The sequence below is a fragment of the Phascolarctos cinereus genome, unplaced genomic scaffold, assembly GCF_003287225.1.
Source record: "Phascolarctos cinereus isolate Bilbo 61053 unplaced genomic scaffold, phaCin_HiC Scaffold_5;HRSCAF=322, whole genome shotgun sequence".
Taxonomy (NCBI): Eukaryota; Metazoa; Chordata; class Mammalia; order Diprotodontia; family Phascolarctidae; genus Phascolarctos; species Phascolarctos cinereus.
The window spans coordinates 260,544,158-260,565,183 of NW_027555958.1; the positions used below are offsets into that span (position 1 = coordinate 260,544,158).

At 36.4% G+C, this 21,026-nt stretch overlaps 1 protein-coding gene across 1 annotated transcript in view; it reads left to right on the forward strand.

Moving 5' to 3' along the window:
- Positions 1–20,099, forward strand: part of ELAC2 (elaC ribonuclease Z 2) — a 51,768-nt gene extending 31,669 nt beyond the window's left edge. The window contains exons 12-24 of the mRNA XM_020965995.2: positions 131–229; positions 6,151–6,289; positions 6,371–6,456; positions 8,504–8,622; positions 9,584–9,680; positions 12,250–12,388; positions 16,167–16,205; positions 16,418–16,527; positions 16,925–17,024; positions 17,105–17,225; positions 17,514–17,592; positions 18,848–18,992; positions 19,553–20,099. Coding sequence (XP_020821654.1) covers positions 131–229; positions 6,151–6,289; positions 6,371–6,456; positions 8,504–8,622; positions 9,584–9,680; positions 12,250–12,388; positions 16,167–16,205; positions 16,418–16,527; positions 16,925–17,024; positions 17,105–17,225; positions 17,514–17,592; positions 18,848–18,992; positions 19,553–19,789 — 1,510 coding nt within the window. The 3' untranslated portion in view covers positions 19,790–20,099. The remainder of the gene's footprint in view (positions 1–130; positions 230–6,150; positions 6,290–6,370; positions 6,457–8,503; positions 8,623–9,583; positions 9,681–12,249; positions 12,389–16,166; positions 16,206–16,417; positions 16,528–16,924; positions 17,025–17,104; positions 17,226–17,513; positions 17,593–18,847; positions 18,993–19,552) is intronic.
- The last annotated feature ends 927 nt before the right edge of the window (positions 20,100–21,026 follow it).

Sequence of the window (21,026 nt, forward strand, 5' to 3'; positions counted from 1 at the left end):
TCTGCTGGGTGGTAGGTAGCAAAATTGACTCAAGTTAGCTAGTCCATAGAGAAATTTGATTTTCTCCAATCCCAGTTTAGTGCCACATGTACTTGTTATGCTCTTTTCATTAAGTTATTATTAATTTCAGGTATCAAGGGGAAAAGGCCGAGGCTCATGTGGCTGTGGTTGTTCACATGACTCCAGAATCAATATTGCAGGATAACAGATACCAGCAGTGGATGGCAAGGTATGTGACAAGACACAGCAAAGTAGCTTTTGTGTGCTGAGACTCATAGACTATCAGAACTGAAACACATGAGTTATCTGATCTAAGCAGCTGATTTTTCAGATCTGGAAACAGGCCTAGAGAAATTAATACTGTAGTAACATATAGAGAGATATGTGTATTTCTATGTTTCTAGATTGATATCTATCTATCTGTCTGTCTATCTGTCTGTCTATTATCTATCTATCTACCTACCTATGTGTTTGTGGGCCTTTCCCTGCAACAAGTCTGAAGGGGCAGGTAGTCACACACACACACACACACACACACACACACACACACACACACACACACACACGAATTTGCTCATGGAGGGCTGGACATGGACACAGATAGGACAGATTGTCCAACCTGAGGGGGTAGGGGACAGATGTGTTATCTGAGTGAAATTGGGGAAAAGACAGGCTCAGGTTAGGTAGAGTGGGGAAAAGGTCTCTTCTTTCATCAGTGGAGGTCTCAAGCCAAACTCCCAGTCTGGCCATGGAGGTGGTCTTTCTGGGCTTCCATTGTTTTGCTTTAACTTGGAGATTTAGGGTTTGTTTGTTTTTTTTTAGGGTTTTGGGTTTGGTGTTTTTTTGTTTGTTTGTTTGCTTGGGTTTTTTTTGTTTGTTTGTTTTTTGGTTTGGGGGAAGGTGGGAAGCAATAGAGCCACTAAGCCAAGGGGCAGGAGTGAAGAGAGAGCACAGTACTTATTTTGGAGTAAAGTTAACGTAGATGCTTTTTTTTGAATGTGGATTTCTTTCAGAATTCTTTTATATAAAGTTGAATTTGTGTAATGCAAATTTATGCAAAAGCAAACTGTTTCTGTGTATATACACAGATATGTGTGGGGGTATACATGTATGTATATATGTACATCTTTTATAGATTTTGTTTTTAATTTTTAATATCTTCATTTCCTAATATATGCTTTTCTCCTCCCTCTACCCTTTGAACTATCCCTTGTAACAAAGAATGAGGGAAAAAAGCACTTCAGCAAAATTAATCATCAGTTGATTCTGACACCATATGCAGTGTTCTACAAACATTGTTCCTCATCTCTGCAAAACTGTATTTAAACAGCACTTGGTTTTATTTATCAGTTCATATAAATCTTCCCCTCTTCAGGGTAACATTTGAAATGTTTCATTTTGTAGAAATCTATTTAAAATTATTTAACTATTCTCTGCATAGAGAAAACTCCACTAAATGATCCTCCTTGTTGTGGCAGGGTGGTAAACCTGGATTCTGTAGTTGTATCAGCTGAGTTCAATCTAGCAGGTTTTCCTAAGCTGTATAGCCTTTGCCTATATATAGCTATGTTGGGAGAGACTCATTTTCAGGCTAGCCATAAGATGATGATTTTTTTTAAATCTAAAATAACCTTTGAAGAATGGCTACTAAGTAATAGCTGAGTGGTAATCTATTTAAGTATAAGTAGTATATGTACATCAAGGGAATCACGAATATTTCAAGTTATAAATACAGTTAAATCCCTCTTCTCATAAACTCAGAATTTGAAGAGACCGCAGAGGTATCCAGTTTCAAAGACACAGAATTTAGAGTAGGGAGAGACTTCAGCAGCCATCTAGGTTGATGATACACATAGGAAATCCCCACTGTAACATATCCAACAAGTCTCCTGCCTCTGCTTGAAAACCTCCAGAAGAGTCAGAATCCTCCAGCTCTTTTTGAACAGCTGAAATTGTTAAGAAGTTTTTTCCCTGACATTAACCCTTAATTTGCCTTTTTGCGTCTTGGCTCTGTGATTCTTGCTTCTGCCCTTTGGGGGCAAACAAAAAAAGTCCAATCTTTCTTCTGCATAATAAACCTTCAGATACTTGAAGACAGCCCTCATGTCTTCCCAAATCTTCTCTTCTTCGACTAAATACACTTAATTCTTTCAAATACTCATGTGAAGTGGACTCAAGGGCATTCATTATTCTGATTGCTCTCCTCTGGATGCTCTTCAGCTTATTCTCTCCTTAAATCATTGTCCTTGGAATTGAACACAATAAGTCAGATGAAGTTTGCTGAAGGCAAACAATACAATGAGATGATCACCTCAAATTACATTAGCTTTTTGGCTGCCAGTTACAGTGCTAATTTGTATTGAGCTTTTAGTCAACTAAAACCTCTAGATCTTTCTCAGAACAAATGCTGTTTCCTTCATCATACAGTTGTGAATTTTTTTTAACGTGAAAGATTTTACTTTTATCCCTTTACCTTATTAGATTTATCCCAGTTTCTCTAGCCTAAGATCTTTGTGTATCCTGAATTTTATCCATTGTGTGAACTATACTGTCAGCATTGTGTCATCTGCAAATTTGATGAGCACACTAAATCATTGTTAAGCATAACACAATCAATACAGGGCCAAGCATGGATCCCTGGGGTACTTCACTAGAGAGATCCTATCTTGTTGATATTGTCAAACCATTTCTGATCAGTTGTGAGGTGCTGTTTTAATTTTTTAATTTGCATTTCTCTAATCTGTAGTAATTTAGAGCATTTTTTAATACGACTATAGATAGCTTTCATTTCTTCTGAAAACTGTCTCTTCCTATCCTTTGACCATTTATCAGTTGTGAAATGGCTCTTATTTGTAAATATTTGAGAAAAGAAACCTTTATTAGACAGACTTATATAAACATTTTAACATTAATCAGAGTTGTTTTGATTTGCATTTCTCTAATCAATAGTGATTTAGAGCATGTTTTCATATGATTATAGATGGCTTTAATTTCTTCATCTGAGAACTGCCTGTTCATATCCTTTGACCATTTATCAGTTGGGGAATGACTTGCACTCTTATAAATTTGACTTAATTCTCCATGTATTTTAGAAATGAGGCCCTTATCAGAAAGACTGGTTGTAAAAATTCTTTCCCAATTTTCTACCTTCAAGAAGGATATTTCTAAAGGAGATAGTCATATCCTAAGAGCTGAGCAAGACAGACACAGGAAGGGAGATGCTTAGAAGGATGATTTCTGAGCCAACAGACCAAGACCTTTTGTTGGTTTCAGGCCTTCTTTGCCAAGACCTCAAGTATAAATAGTTCTAATAATTATGGAGAAATCAACTGCTGTTTTATATTGAATCTGTGAAAAAATATTTTGTAACTTAAAATAATTTTCAGTTGGAAAAAAATGGGAAAATTACTACCTTTTTACTGTTATATGTTTATATGTTTATTGTTTATATGTAAAACCCTTAATCAATTTTGAGAACTTATTACTAAAATATATTCAAAGCCTGAATTTTCCATGCTAGATACATTTGGAAGCCAGTCCATATCTACATGTAAATACATAAATAAATGTATACATGCACATATGTATATAGTTCTTAGAGAGAACAGTCTAATCTTACTGCTTTCTCTTTTACATTACATCTTTGTCTTAATACTTCATCTAATTTTCCCTGTAGGAGGAGATCATCCCTATATTATAATTTGGCCACAAATACAGATTAAGATTGTAAAATTATTCATACTTGCATCTTATTTTAGTAACTTGAAGATGTTCCAGTATCATGCTACTAATTAATAGATTTTGTATTATACTTAACAAAACTTCTACTGTTTACCCACCCTGATTATAGAAACTTGCTATGAAAGGAAAAGGAGGGACATAATTGTAACAGTGTCAAGCCTTGTCCCCTCCCAGGCACAGCCTGATATGCGTATGCCATAACAAGGGAAAACTCCCTTAACTCTGTTTGATTCCAGGCATGAATCATATCCGACAACCATGTAATCGGAGGGTATCAGAAGCTAAGGATCAGGATTAACTAGGTTGGGAAATTTCCTATTCAGAAAGGAAATAGCACAGTGAGGAAACTGAGTCAAGAGGATTCTACATTAGGCCATGCCAATGTCATCCCCTTAACTTTTCCTAGGGACAGACATCTACCTATAGCAGTTCTTAGACTACAGCACATGCCATTTTCTACTGTTGGCTTCATGACAATTTAGACAACCATCCCTATAATCAAAACTTAAAGCAGTAGTAAATTATAGTCTCAGGAGTTTCAGATAGCAACATTTTACTAACTAAAACTTAGGGCTTAAAATACTATTAATTTCTCATGTTTCCCTAACAGTTACATTTCATTTATCCTTTACTTATAAATTAAAACTAACATCATTCTGGGGTTTCAGACATAACAGCAAATACCTGATAGTTGATTCATTGATGTATTGAAGTTATATTTTTAAACTACCCTATACATTTTCATAATTTTTATAAATGATAACCAAAAATTTTCTAAAAGAAAACTCACTCTTTATAGTAAACTTATTATTATTGTTATGTGTTTTAAAACAAAATATACCTTGTTAAATATTTAAGTTTTCAGGTCAGCTAGGTAGTGCAATGGATAGAGCACCAGCCCTGGAGTCAGGAGGACCTAAATTCAAATCTGGCCTCAGACACTTGACACTTGGTAGCTATATGACCCAGGCCAAGTCACTTAACACCCCAATTGCCTAGCCAAAAAAAAATAAATATATCACATTTTTAAAAAAATTCAGTTATAATCTAACAGCATCCAGATTTTTTAAAAGTTGTTTTTCTAGCAGCATTTCTGATAAAATGATTTCTCAAATTTCACAATATAAAAGAATTTCAAAATGCAACCATAACTACAATATATCATGTATTTAAAACATGGGACAAAACTTATTACCAGTCATATTATGTCAATTCAGCCAAATGCATTTCCAGATTGTCTTACTTAGAAAATCTTTAATCATATTATCCTTGGCCTTTCATACTTATCACATTTAAAACCCAGTGTGCAATTCAAGAAAAAAAAATAACAGTTAACATTTATGTAGTGCTTTTGTTGTTCAGTCATTTCAGTTGTGTCCAACTATGATGTCATTTGGGGTTTTCTTGGCAAAAGTATTGGAATAATTAGCCATTTCCTTTTTCACCTCATTTTGCAGATGACGAAACTGAGTCAGACAGGATTAAGTGACTTGCCCAGGATCACACAGCTAGTCTGAGGCTAGATTTGAGTTCTTTTCCTACTTACCGATTTAGGCTTGGTGTAAGGAAAAGCTTGCACCTTACTCCTGTTCTCTCACTCCTTGTCTTCATTCTCTTCTTTCTCTTCCTAAAAATTAGAACTGAATATAGGTTCTCATTTGTCAGAGAAAAATTTTAGATAACCAGTTGGGGATGTTGGAAAAGAGGTCCTGTTTACGTGCAGGCTGGACTAGACTGACTCTGAAGTCCCTTCTGACTTTGAGATTCTGTGATTCATCTAATTTCTAACCTTCCTTCAAGTCTTCCTTCTTCCATGAAATCTTGCCTTTGGTTCACTCTTGAACAGTGGTAAAAGTTACTCTTTTTTACCACTTAATTTGGCATTTGGGTGTGTGTGGCCTGTCTCCCTATAGAAATCCCTTGAGGGAACCCTGTCCCCCATCCTACAGTGCCAACTCTTATGCCAGTGCCTTGCACCACAATAGGATATTGATATATATTTGGTTTATGGTGTCTATTAATTTTAGAAACATGCTGCTGACTTCTGACATTTCAGACTTCTTTTGAATTCAAAATACCATGAATGCTTTGAGTCAGAAATTATTAAAATTAATGGTGAAATTGAACCAAGAGTCACTAAAGGCACCTAGTGCCTTGGACTCCTATTTCACTGTCCTTTAACTCTTTACCTGTTATTCTCCTGTTTCCTTTTTTTGTTTTTATTCTACCCTGTTCCCTCTGATCTCATCTTCCTCCTCTTATTTCCCTTCCTGAACATACTCTTTTACTCTCTGCTCTGTTTTCTTTTCTCTTCTTATATCTTTCCTTCATACTCTGGGGTTCCTATTTCATTTTGATTCCATCTCCCAATGAGGTTACCCTTAATTACATCTTCATTTTCTTCTCCAGGTTTGGCCCTGAAACTCAGCATCTGGTCCTGAATGAGAATTGTACTTCGGTACACAATCTCCGTAGCCTTAAGATTCAAACTCAGCTCAACCTCATTGACTCAGACATATTTCCCCAGCTTACCAACTATACTTGCAAGGTAGAATATCTATGATTATTCTCTGTCAATTGATCTTCTAGGGATTTTCTTCTTATTATTCTATTTCTTTATCTTTTTCAGGAGGATCTGGCTACTTTCTCCCTGCCTGTAATCCGTGGTGAATGCCTCCTGAAGTACCAGCTAAGACCGAAACTACATTGGCAGAGGTATGTGATTCTGGGATCCTCATACTGCCGAACTTTGAGTGGAGAGGTTGAGGCCATTGTGCATTCTTGAATCTTTGAATCCTGTTATTTGAAATTCTGCATAATAGTTTTGTCTTTATTAGAATAGTTTCTCTTTTTACACTTTCCTCTTCTTGGGGTGTTTTAAGAGTACAGACAAATGATTTTACCTTAAACTATCTTAGCATACATGCTTCTTGGGTAATTAAGAGACGGCTGAGTAGTTAGATTTTTCCATTGATGGTGATAGCTTTGTGGAGTGGTTCACTGTCTTTGAAATTATTGAAATTAATTTAAGTTGACAGACACTAAGGCAGTCTGATTTGTTCCTCTTAGTATCCTAAACCTGAAAGTTCCACAGAGCTTAAACAGTAGAAGAATCTTGTCATCATAACCCTTACAGATTTAGTAAAGGTAACTTCTGCTACAGATAAGACATATATTGGTGCCACACCCACTGAAGGTGGGAGTAGGAACTAACTAGATGTATGAATTGATTAGTATAGGGAGGAAAATCTTTCTGCCAATTCAGGTTGGCACTGTCTTTACAATTTATCATCTTAGAGATAACTTAGAGATAACTGAGCAACTCAACTCAACTCTAACATTCATTCAGCTTAGTGCTCAGAGGTTGTGACTTGCCCAGGTCATACAGCCAGTATGTATCAGAGGCAGGATTTTTGTACAAGTCCTACATACTTTAAGACCAGGTCTCTATCTACTTCTTCCTACTGCCTCTGCAACTGAAACTAATAAACTGAAATTGAGAATGTAAATTCCTGTACTTTAGTTCAATTTGTCAGTCTCACAAATATAAAACGTTGGAAGCTTTTTCTACAGGATGAAAAAAAATATGGAGACTTATAATACAATAAGAGAGGCAAGGTGTTCAGGAGGTCTTAGTCCCATTATACTCTGATCTTGTTTAGACTTTACCCTGTTATGTTTAGTTCCAGATGACTCATTGTAGAAATGATGTTAACATACTGCAGAATGTTCAGAGGAAGGTGAACATTGTTTAGACTTTACCTTGTTGTGTTTAGTTCTAGGTGACTCATTGTAGAAATGATGTTAACATACTGCAGAATGTTCAGAGGAAGGTGAACATGTGGGGGACAACACTTGAAACAATACTCTATTGTTGAAGAGACTGGGGGATATTTAGCCAAGATAAGAGAAGACTTAGTGAAGGACATGATGGTTGTCTCCAGGGAATGCAAAGAACACTGGGTTTGCAGTGAGGACCTAGATTCAAAACTAAGCTCAGCACTTAAAATCTCTATCACCTTGGGCAAATCCTTTTAACTCTCTGGGCCTTAGTTTCTCAGTTTTGGACTAGAGGATCTCTTCAGTATTTTCTAACTTTAAATTCTATAATCCAATGATGAATATTTGAAGAACTGTTATGTAGAAGAAGGGATTTTAATTGGCCCCAGAGGGACAGAACTAGGAATGAAGGTTAAAAGTTGAGGAGAGACATATTTCTGTTTGACATAAGGAAAAATTTCCTAATAATTATAACTCTCCAAAAATGGAGATTTCCCCTTTACTAGAGGTCTTGAAGAGATGACTGAATAATCCTTTTTTAGGGTTTGATATAGAAGTGATTTGTATCCATATAGGGTTTGGAGTTGATGGCCTGTGGTCCCTTTCAACTCTGAAATTCTCTGACAGAGTACATTGCTTAGCCCTATTCACAACACTGAAGCAGAAGAGCATTTTCATTTACTTTGCTATATCAAATTAAATAGGCTTACTTGGCTAAAGCCCTGGAAGATTTGGGGAATGTTAGAAGTAGCTTTGAGGGTTCAGAGCTCTAAAGGGAGTTGTTTACCTTTTTCTGTTAGATGAGAGATGCCCCAAAGAATAACATAAAGAGATTATTTCTTAGCTGTGGTAATTTGGTCAAACTCCAGGTTAGAGTTTTCTGGAAATTGTTGTCAAGCCAGTCTTTCCAGACATCAGAATTGTTATTACCAGCCAGGCCCCCCTATCCCCCATTAATTGTGATTTTTTTTTCCTCCTCCAGGGATGCCTGCATCATTTACAACCTTGATGAATTTGTGACTGAGGCTCTGGACTTACCTAATTTTCAGGAAAGGGTACAGGAGTATAAGGAAAACATGCTGGACAATACGGCACTATTAGGTGAGTGGAAACTTCCATCTATGTTCTGGCAGAGTCTTTACGGAGTAAAGATTTTGTTGGTACAAGAGATTTATCTTTTCTGCCATTTTTATTGTACAGATTTGAAAACAGACTTAAAGAAGGGAGGTTCTATGTCATAGATCAGTTTTAGTGGCAGATCTGGTAATGAAACCTAGGTTCCTGATTCTTTTTCCAAAACTTTAAAAAAAAAAAGACTATGTCTCCTCATCTTGCCTTGGCAGATATTAAGGCTACAATAGTTTATTACGTGTTGTTTTTTTTAATAGTTGGATATATATTTTTTTCTACTTTTTTGAAATGTTTGGGCTCCTAGTTATTGTCAGTTCATGATTTTCTTGCAACAACTACAAAACCCTTTATAAAATTCTTTCTATTTGTGTTTTGGGAAAATTTTTTTAAAAATAGTCATAACCTAAATAGTTTTGTCACCTATAAAATGATGACTGATAGCAGATTTTAATAAGCCACATAAAAGTTGTTTTTATGTTTAGAAAAGAAAAAAGACTTCCTGGGAGAAGTGTGACAGAATTTGCTTGTATAATTTCACAGGTAACTGAAGTCTTTGACTGTCACATTTCTCATCTATTGTCTCTTTGGCCATGAGAAAAAAAACATTCTATGTGGTTATCATTTTTAACTGTCTTTGTTTTTAAAACAAAGATCAAAGAACAATAATCACTTATGTGATTGTTATGTTAGAACCTAGTCTGTCCTGCGTTGAATAACTACAACTGGCTCTGAGTTGAGAAAACTCTCATCCTTTCTCTTTATCCTGAACTTGACTTCTGATTTTGACTTTTTGAGGTATGCTATTTCCAACAAGCTGTACAAGGGACCTCTCAGTACTTGGTTTTTGAGGCTACTGTCATGGATTGTAGCTTGAATATTGTATAACTGTTGTTCAGGAAAAATGGGACATTTTCCATGTGCTTTTAAACAGGGAAAGGAACCCAATATCCAGAAGTCATATTCCTCGGAACAGGATCTGCAATTCCAATGAAGATCCGAAACGTCAGTTCTACACTTGTGAACATAAGGTATTGTTTTGGAATAGTGAGGAATTTTTTCATCTTGTTGGTAGAAGGGTCTCCAAACCCTCAGTGATGACAGACCAGATCAACTATTTTCGTTGTTCCTCCTTCCCTATTAGGGCTAAGATATGACGTCATGGCTATTAGTTCACCTGTTATTGTTAAGTGTTTAGGGATTATCATTGTATATTCCATATACCTGATTTTGGGAGCTGTGAAAAATATCCCCTAGTGGGGGTTGAGAAGGGGAAGCTTAATACTTTTTTCTTTTTAAGCATCTTTTAAGTGGAAACACTCATATCTTGAAGCTTCCTTATTACTCTCTTCATCAGTAGTGTGATTACTGAATGATTTTTTTTTCAACCTTCTTTCAACATGATGTATATGGCTAGGTACTTAAAATATTTCTTTTTAATTTCTTCTTAAACAAAGTTGGTGGAGCATGTGCTGATATCCTTCAAATTACTAGGGGATTTAACCACAAATAATTATTTAGTGCAGAAACCATGAAAAGAAAAGTGACAAGAAAAGTGGCCCCTTGTGTGAGTATTCCTTGACATGACAACCCATAATGCAGAAAATCTATCTTGCAGATTATCTACATCAAGAATAAATGTATTCTTTGTCATCTAAGAATTTTGAATGACTCGTTCTCCATTTAATTCTAAGATACACCAAAAATAGCTGCTTGGGGACAGCACTCATAATGTGGTGAGGAGGAGTAGTTATAAAGTATGGGAGACATTGAGTGGGAAAGGATACTATTTGCATTGAAGACCTAGGCAGGATTTCTTAACCCAAAATTTAGAACAAAAACTAGCCTCTTGATTAGATATCCAGTATTCCATTCTTCTATCTTTAGCAGTAAGGACATGTCAGTAGTAAAAGGCAAGTGTGATATCATAGAAAGCTCTGGACTTGCACTCAAAAGATCTGCATTCAAGTTTCAATTCCAGCATTTGCCCTCGAGCAAATCATTTACCTCTCTGAGCTTGTTTTCTCATTTGAAAAATAGGACTGATAATATTGGTACCACTTACTTCACGTGGTGCTGGTGAAATAGTGGTGTATTAATCTGGAAAGTTTTGGTCATAACAGCTAGGTGGCACAGTGGCTAGAGTGCTGGTCCTGGAGACCTGAGTTCAAATCCAGCCTCAGACACTTACTAGCAGCATGATCCTGGGCAAATCACTTCACCTATATTTGTCTCAATTTTCTCATCTGTAAAATGGGGATATTAGCAGCTATCTTGTAGAGTTTTTGTGAAGATCAAATGATATAATAATTGTAAAATGCTTAGCACAGTGCATGGTGCACAATAGGTGTTTAATAAATGTTTATTGACTAACTCACTAAAGAAAATGACTCCCAATTGATTAATTAGTTATTTCTTGCTTGATAAAATAGTTACTTTCAATTTCTGTAATGTTGTTGGGTGCATCCAGTTCCCTCTGATTGTCTCCTTAAAGGAAGGAGTTTGTGATTTATAAGTACAAAGTTTTTGAGTGATCTAATTTTTGTCCTTTTTTTGTTCTTAATCCTGAGCCATATTTTCCAAAAGATTTTTTTGCCATTTTCTTCTGGGTCTACTTTTTGCATGGGAATTCCTGATTATCAGGGTATATATTTTGCTTTGAAAAATATTACAAAATCCTTTGTGTAATTTTTTTTCTACCTCTTCAGTCTTAAGAGAAGATATTGGTACATAAGCTTCAATTACATTCACGTTGCTGTTTTTGTTCATAAGGCAAGATGATCAAGTGTCCCATAAAATGTTTGTTGTTTTCTTGGGGCCTGTGTGTAACCTACTCTACCTAATTCATTATCTGTCTCTCCTAGCCCATAGAAAAGCTAGTGCCTTCCCTCCAAAATTATCTAAAATTTATCCAGTTTATTTTTTGATTGCACATAAGCATTTGCTTCTCCCTTATTAGATTGCAAATTCCTTGAAGGCAGGGATGGCTTTTGCTTTTCTTTGTAATATCAGTTCTTAGTACAGTGCCAGGCACATAGTAGAAACTTAAATGTTTGAATAAAATTTGATACTTTATTAAAAACTTGAAGAGAAAATATGTTTAAAGGTAACTTCTATAGACTCTATGTTTCTCTTCTCATGCTTTGTCATTTGAGGACCTCTATAATTAATTGTCTTGAACAAATGAAATAATATATATAGTGCTTTGTAAACCTTAAAGCACACATAAATATGAACTATTGGTATTATTAAAAGGAATTCTCACAGCTTTTCTATGTAGTAAATAAATTAAAAGATATTTAAAGAACATTGCTCTGGTATCCCCATGTCTGTAAAACAAGAGTAGTCCTCTAGCAGGGGTGCCAAACACTCCCCAGGCCACCAAAGTTCAGAGTGCTGCCCAAACTACATCAAAATGTAATTGGGAAATGTTTAACAAAATAAATAAAAGATATAATACAACACAGATAATTTTAATTTGGGATTTTCTAAGTCAATATGTAGCCTGCTCCAGTCAGCATTGCTCTACCTTCTTAAGAAAAATTTACTCTTAGCATTTTTTTCTCTTGGTACTAAACCTTGTGGTATTTTCCCTGGCAGCTCTGACCAATCTCTGCTACTGGATTGTGGGGAAGGCACCTTTGGGCAACTCTGCCGCCATTATGGGGATGAAGTGGATAGAATCCTGATTAACATTGCTGCTGTGTTTGTATCCCACATCCATGCGGATCACCATACAGTGAGTACTGACCTAGAACCAAGCCTTCTGCTCACTGGTTCAGGAGCCTTTTTATTGTAGCTTACTTTTCAATTTTGTGTTCATATGTTTTTTTTCCATCAATACCAATTCTTCCTCAGGCTCTTTCCCATCCACTCTTCCTGGAAAAAGACCTCTTTTTCTTGCCACTGGGTTGTTTGTGAATTTTTGCTGTTATGTTTCTTTTATAGTATCTCAAGAGTTGGAAAGACCTAGTCTAACCTTTACCAGAACAAAAATACCTTCTACAACACATCTGACAGGTAGTCTTTGCTTGAAGACCTGTGGTAAGGGAGAACCCACTGCTTCTAAAGCAGATCATTTCCCTTTGAGGATAGTTCTAATAAGCTTAGATTTGCTTCTTTTCAATTTTTTGTTTTTGGTTCTTTTCAATTTTTTATTGCTTCTAGTTCTTATCTCTGAAGCCAAGCATAGTAAGTTTGTTTATGAAGTTTATTCCATGTTATAGTCTTCCAACTTGCACAGAGCTATCATTTTTTTTTCTCTAAGTTTTCTCCACTCTAGATTAAGTATCTCCAATAGCCTTTGTTGGTGTTTCCATGGCTTGAATTCAAGGACCTTCACACTACCTTTCTGTGGACCCTCTCCAGGTTTTTCAATGTCCTTCTAAAATGTGCCCCTCTTGAACTTTCATAACCTCCTTATTTCTAGACACAGTGCTACTGTGATTGCAGCCAAAAATTTGATTAGTTTTCTTGACTGCCATATCACATTGTTAAGTTATATTGATGTTACAGTTCACTAAAATATATAGATCTGTTTTACACAAATTGCTATCTAGCTCTCCCTCAAGTTGTAGTGGTGAAGTTAATTTTTGGATCTTAAATGTACAAGTTTACAGTTATCCCTATTAAATTTCATTTTATTAACTTTAGTGTAATAGTCTATTAAGATATTTTTTTCATCCTGAGTCTGTCATTGTTAGCTACCCTTCCTATCTTTAAGTCACTTGTAAATTTGATAGGCACTCCATCTCTGCCTTTATCCTAGTTGTTGAGGTTTAGGGGTGCTGGGACCCCAAAATCCCGACACATGGTTCCTGCCTGAATGAATTTGACCCAAGCTTTCTTTCAGCCAAAAGCAAGGTTTATTAGAATGTTGGTCAGGAGTGGGCAAGATTTAAAGAGCTGGCCATATTGGCCAGACTCTTAAGGAATCCAAGTATTTGTATCGCTAATGTGAGCAGGCCAGATCTTAATCTGAGCACCTTAGTGGAGGCCAGATGGACTTTATATACAGAAAGACTGTGGGAGAGACCGAGGAGTGGCTAAGTAGTGTGGGGTGACTGTGAGGTAATAGAAAGCCAGAGACCTGGCCAAGGGAGAATGGAGCCTAGATAGGATTAAGGATAGGAAATTGGCAATAATAAAAGGCCAGTTGATAGGATTAGAGCCTCAGGAGAACTCCAGAGATTTGGCCTTGTGGGAAAGTCCAGGGCTTTTCCTTTTTGGGGTCCAGATCCCAAAGACATGGTCTTTTCCTTTTAAGGGTTCAGATCCCATTCCCATCATTGTCATTGATAAAAGTTGTTAAGTAGCACAGAGCCAAGCACAGATTCTTGTGCCCACTGGAGATTTTCAGAAGTTGGCATTAAACTGAGACTATATTAGAGTTCATCTTGGAATCTACCTAATTAAACTATCTTCTAGCCTGAATAGCACGAGAGACTTTGTAAACTATATTGCCAGCATTTCTTAATCTGCTAGCTTAATAAACTTATCAAAAAGGAAATAAGTTTAGTCTTTCATGGCTTATTTTTGGTATCCATTTTGTTCTTCCTCCTAATTTTTATTTTTCACCAAAATGCTTTCTACCACGGTTTGCATGATTTTCTCACATCAGTATACCTTCTTAATGTACACTGCTACTCTTCCTTCTCTTTTATTTTTCCTATTTGCTTTGAATAAGATATACTCATCTGGAGAATTTAGTGTTACCAGTAAGGTCAAATTTGCCTCTTTACATTGGATCCCCTACTATCTTTTGCATGTTACTTGAGTTTTGGGCATTCACATATTTGAGACCAAAAGTTTTACTATTGGTGGTAGTGGTTCCTTCTTGGATTTTGTTATCTGTGAACTGCTGAGGGTCTCAATTGTTATTCTTCCTGCAGCTTCACCTATGCAATTTTTATCTTCCCTCTCCCCTTTTAAAAAAAAGCCTTTTTAAAAGGTTTAAAGCCCTTTTAATTAGACTTGCAAAATACTAAACAAATTTCTTTTTTACCTGCCATTATTAGCTATACCCTTGCCTAAAGCCTATCATTCCTTTATTTTAAGCTGTGCTTTAGAAATTGAAATCCTTTTCCTTGACACCACCCTCTTAAAGAGCTGTTCACTTCCTAAATTTGTCAGGCACTTACTGATGAAAATAACATCTGTGCTCCTAAGTTAGAATAGCTACATGGAAAAATGGGTAGAATATTGGGCCTTGAGTCAGGAAGTTAACTGAACCCAAGTTCAGTTTTGGCTTCTGACACTTACTAGCTTTGTGATCCTGACTAAGTCACTTAACTGCTGTCTGTCTCAGTTTATTTAGTTGTAGAATGAGGACAAAAGCAGCACCTACCTCACAAGGTTGTTGTAAGGGTCCAATGAGATATTTGTAAAGCACTAAGCACAGTGTCTGGCACATAGTAAGTACTTAGTAAACATTTGTTTCCTTTCTTCTTTCCTAAGTTCTTAGTTTTTTTGTGGGGTTGTTTTTCTTTTTTTGCATGATAAGACTTTGTAATCTTTAGCATTGCTTTCTAAGGCAATTTGTGCTCCTGTGAATCACCAGGACTGAGTCATCTGCTTTTATAAGTTTTGTGAAGTTCTCTGTCATGTCCTGGATATATGCTCCCTTCAGCAGGACAGTGACCAGTTATTTCTGCTCGTTTCTTCATCCTCTGACCCTTATTGTATAATCTCTCACCTGGAAGAATCTGTAGATCTACACATCATTCCTTGGAGGATAAGCAACTGTTTTCTAATAGAATAGAAACTTTTTGCTCTCACATAACAAAGTAAATGATACATGCTTAGTTAGTTGATTCATTGATTGATTTCCCCTTCCCTTTTCTTAGGGAAGAACCTTTTATACCTTTCTGTTAGTTCCATATACTCAGTGGTCCTTCTTTCCTTTTTCTCTGTGACATTTTCTCTTCTAACTTCCTAATACAGTTTAGTATTCTCTGCCTCTTTTATATTGTTTTTCTTTACTTTCATATTGATGCTTTTTTTTAAAAGAAAAATTTCATTCTTCATGATAAATCTGGTAAGTGGAGAGGTATTCCTCAAGTCTTTTCACCCCTAGACACCTCTGTCTAAGAGAGATCAGCCTATACTTTGGGGCTTAGATAGTTGGTATTCTGCCATAGCCAACTGACTGCTTTATACACTTAGTTCATAGAAAAAATTTTCCCTGTTCTGTATTCTTACTGGAAATGAGATGTGCATTCTTTCTTAAGTCTTACTTTCTCACAGGTGTTTTTTGAATGTAGCTGGTATCCATTCAGCTCTAAAGACTGATGTTTTGATCTTAGCATTCCAGTAAAAGCTAAAATGGGGCCATCTTTGGAGTTGTCCCTTTAGAGTTCAGGGGCCTGAGGATCTAAGCCCTGTATACGATACGCATGTGCTACAAATACTAGAAAGATTGAACTCTAGAACTAAGTAAAATAAAGCTAAAGAGAAGGAGAAAAATAAAACAAGCTTTCTACTTGTCTCCATTTTTGCCTTTTATTTTTATTTTCTAGGGCTTATTAAATATCCTGTTGCAGAGAAACCGTGCTTTGGTAAGTTAAGCTGTTTTTTTTACTGGCAGCTTGAGATTCATTGATTTTATACACACACACACACACACACACACACACTGTGTGTGTGTGTGTGTGTGTGTGTGTGTGTGTGTATAAATAAAATTACAGGAAACACCCACTTCTTCCATTTCCATTGAGCTTCCCTGAAGATGCATCTACGCTGTGACCTCCTTTTCTGTTTTGCTTTTCAGGCATCAATGGGAAAATCATCCAGCCCACTGTTACTAATAGCACCTACACAAGTCATGATGTGGCTGCAGCAATACCATGACCATTGCCAAGAGATTCTAGATGCTGTCAAGTGAGTGATTACCACCTGCTTATCCACTAACATTACCATTCCCCTAACCTACTCCTTCTCAAGAGGCTTTGAAGAGCCAGAATTTTTAAACCTATTTGTGTCATGGACCCTTTGGTAGTCTGATGAAGCCTATGAACCCTTTCTCAGAATAGTATGAATAATAATAAATAAATTAAAAGATAAAGGATTGTAAGTGAAACCAATTATACTGAAATATAGTTATCAGAGTATTTGAAAACAAGTTCATTGGCTTCAGGTTAAGAACCCCTACTGTAGAGTTCTTTGTTTTACTGGCTATGACTTGTGTGTAATTTTATTTTAGTAAGTTTGTATGTTGGCCTCATTAGAGTGAGGCCTGAGCTTTGATTTAAATTTTTTTTCTTTTTTTTCTACATAGAATGATCCCTGCCAGGTGCCTCCAAAAAGGAAATGAAGTCTCCAAACCCATGACTGCAAAATTGATTACTTCACTGCTAGAAAAATATGATTTCGAAGAGGTACAGAATCTACTAGTTACCTCAAAGGGAGAAAAGTGAGGTAGCAGGGGCAGCAGAGCCCTTCATGTTTTTTCATTCAGTTTCAGACTTGTTTGGTTCAGCACTGTAAGAATGCTTTTGGTTGTGCATTGATCCACAAATCAGGCTGGAAAATAGTCTACTCTGGTGATACCATGCCATGTGATGCTCTGGTCCGTTTGGGTGAGTAATTACACATGGGTAAGAAATTTGGTTGAAGTTTTTTTCTTTTAAATGTTTAGTTTGATATTTTAGTAGGTGGAAGAGAATGAAGGAAACTGATTACAGTAGCATATGCTTTAGAATCAGCATTGGATTCTCCTTGCCTCGTACTTTAAGTACTTCAGTCATCTTATTATATGCAGAGGTAGCAGTGCCAAAGAGGAAGACTGCTTTAGCCAGGGAAGTAAAAATAATGGTTCCCCTCCTCTCATGACAGGCATTTAGATAGTGTTAACTTATTTTCCTTAGGGAAAGGAGCTACAATGCTTATTCATGAAGCTACTTTGGAAGATGGTTTAGAAGAGCAAGCAGTAGAAAAGACACACAGGTAATTTGCTCCTTAGCTCTTTTCTGTTAAATGTGACCTCTCACCACTTCTTAACGAGGTGATTTTGTCTCAGTAGCTTACCAGCAAGTATACCATTATAGAACTGTGGCTAGTGGTTTGTATGCTACTGCAGCTTAAAGGGGCTCTCCTCTCTGGATAGGAATGAAAATGTTGAAAGACAATTCAGAAACCATCTGATCTGGCTCATACTGAACAAGATAACCCATCTGCATCTCCCAAAAGTGGTCATCTAGCCTTTGTTTGAAAGTTATTTTGCTCTAGGATAGTACTAGTTGTACCTTTTTCCTTAATTAGAATCAAAATCTGCCTCCTTGAAGCTGCCTCCTATTGCTTCAGCTCAGCTGCCTTTGAGGCCAAGCAGAACAAATCTAATTCCTCTTCCCTTTGATAACCCTCTAGATACTTGAAGATAGAAGTCCAGAATTCTTAATGTAGCCTCATATCACATTAGCTTTCTTCATTTCATTATTGAATGGTTGATTCATTGAGTTTATGGTCCTCTAAACTTTTGGAAATTTTTCACAGGAACTGTGTTCAGGCCATGATTTTCTAGTCTTGTACTTGTGCAGTGGCCCAACAGTCACACTTACCAGTTCTTTCACTGAACCCCACTGTACCCACTGAAAGTCTGACCTGAAAGTTCAACAGTTACTTAGCCATTGAGAGGGTTATAGGCCTAAAGTTTGAGAGATCATTCTGAAAATGAAATACAGTCAGGAGACAAAGACTACAGATTGGAGGGAGGAGACTAGGGTAATCTTATTGAATGTTTATTGAGTTCTCAGCATGTAGGGCACAATACTAAACAATCTGATAATTTTATACTGCTTAACTATTTTAAAAACAATTTACATTATTCTGGATAATATTTATAATAGCCTATAAGTGAAGTATTTTTATCATCTACATTTTACAGTTGAAAAAATTGATTTGGAAAGTCATATTGCCCAAGGTCATACAACTGGTAGGTATGGGAATGGAGAACCTAGGTCTTTTATAAGTCCAGTATTCTTTCTGCTGTTATAGGTTCTGTAGTGTTTTTGTAGGGATGTGAAAGAAGTAGAAGTCATAGTTCCTGTTTTAAAGAAGTTTAAAAAATAGTCATAAAAGAAGATAATTAGATGTAGCTATTTCAAACTCTGAGGTCATTTTATATTGAAAGTTAAAGGTTTCAGATACCCTTTTGCTTTTTTTGCACTTTCAGTCACATTCTGCTTCCTTCACTTATTTGCAGCACTACTTCTCAAGCAATTGGAGTTGGGGTGAAGATGAATGCCAGATTTATCATGTTAAATCACTTTAGTCAGCGTTATGCCAAGATCCCCCTTTTCAGCCCTGACTTTAATGAGAAAGTTGGGATTGCATTTGACCACATGAGGGTATGTATACTGTGTGTTATGTAGTTGGTTGAGGATTAGGGCAGAGAATTTGCATTGTGCACATTTGGTTTTTCTGAAACATAATTCCAAAAGTCCTTTCTCCTTTTCTGTAATTAGCTAAGTTATTTATTATAGCTTTTAGCTATATTCAGAATTAGAGCTTGCCTGCCTCTGATAATAACAGTTTGATTGGAGAATAGGTACTGCATTGGTTCATACCACAGTTGTACCTGTATTTTTCAGTATACAACTCAGTGGTGCTTTGTCTCATGGTCTGAAGGAGGAAGCAGTCAACAGTTGCCTATTTTTAATGGTGGGTAGATAGTGTGACTATTATCTGTTACTGTATTAATGAAATTAGGAAAGATTGCATTCAGTTAACTTCTGCTTTTCTTTAAAGCATCTTTTTTGTTAAGATCTCTTGAACTGGGAATAATGTTACCTTAGTAAGGTAAGAGCCATGTACCTCTGGTATATGATTTTATCACTGACTGCTGGTTACCGATGCCTTTTTTTCCCCCTGAGCTATATATAACCTTTCATTTCACGCTTCTGTTTAGGTTGACTTTGGAGACTTTCCAACAGTTCCTAGGCTGATCTCTCCTCTCAAAGCCCTGTTTGCCGATGAGATTGAAGAGATGGTAGAAAGGAAAGAGAAACGGGAGTTGCGACAGATCAAAAAGGCCATTATTAGTTCAGATCACTGTGGGAATGATGATGGACAAGTGCCCAAGCAGGCTTATAATGGAGAAGAGGAACCTAAAAGCCCACCAGTCAAAAAGCTCAAAGTAAATTGAAGGCATCTACCATGGCCCTGGACAAGGAGAATAGGCACTCATCCTTCCTTTTCTTTCTTCATGGGGAGGTCATGAGAGCTGATTGAGTAGAGTGGTATCTTCTTTTGCACTCCAGAAAAAAAAAATCCTATTAACTTTGACAGAGCTACTACTGGGAAGTAGAATGTAATCTCTTGGAAGATGGATTGTGTGATTTTTGTCTTTGTATCCCAGTGTCAGTGACATAATGCCTTGCAAATACTAGTTATGTTATAAACATTTTTGTAATTGAATTTAAAGAATGAACAAATTGAATCATATACAATTGAAACGTGACTAGGTTCTTCTAATAATTATCAAAAAAAAATTTTTTTTTAATTTGGTTTTTAAAATATTTTTAGACAATCAGTAGATGGCAGGATGGAAAATAGGATATCCCACTCAGGTAGAACTAATTTCTCTATAATGCAGTGAGGGAGAATGATAGCATCATAAATTTGAGTGTTGAAATGGACTTTAGCAGCCATGTGACCAAATCTGACCAGTAATCCAGCCTCTCTCAATGAGGAGAATGCAATACCTTCCGAGGTGTGACATTTCCCTTTTGAACAGCTTCAATTCTTAGGAACGTTTTTCCTGACATCAAGCTTTTATTTGCTTCTTTGCAACATCTACCGCATTACTACTGGTTCTTCCTTCTCGAGGCAAGCACGCACTGAAGAACTCCACTACCTAATAATACTTTGAGTCCAGTCATTCAGATAGTTGCAAGTTATTACTATGCAATCCTGCTCTAACTTTTCCCCAAGAATGGTATGAAATACTTTATCAAATGCTTTGCTAAAACCTAGGTAGATCCTATATAGAGCATTCCTTGTTTTTATTTCTTCTTATTTTTAAGCCAAGCTGGTTCTTTGTAATGACTGCTTCTTTTTCTAGATAGGCTTACAGGGTTAGAACTAGAAGAGACCCTTGGAGGCCATCTGGTCCAAACCCCCTATTTTACTCATGAGGACACTTGAGACCTAGACAGAATAAGTAGGTTGCCCAAAATTACACAGGGAGTTTGAGTCCTTAGACTCTAGTAGAGTGAGGTTCCTTCCCCTCTAACATTTTGCTTCCTTGATGTTCACTAAACCATTCTGTAGTGATTAGTTTTAAAATTTTCACAGGAATTAGGCCTATGATTTTCAGATTTTTTTCAATTTTGTTGAATTCAGCTTCCTTCATGAACCTCAGCTCATTGTGAACTTTAGCA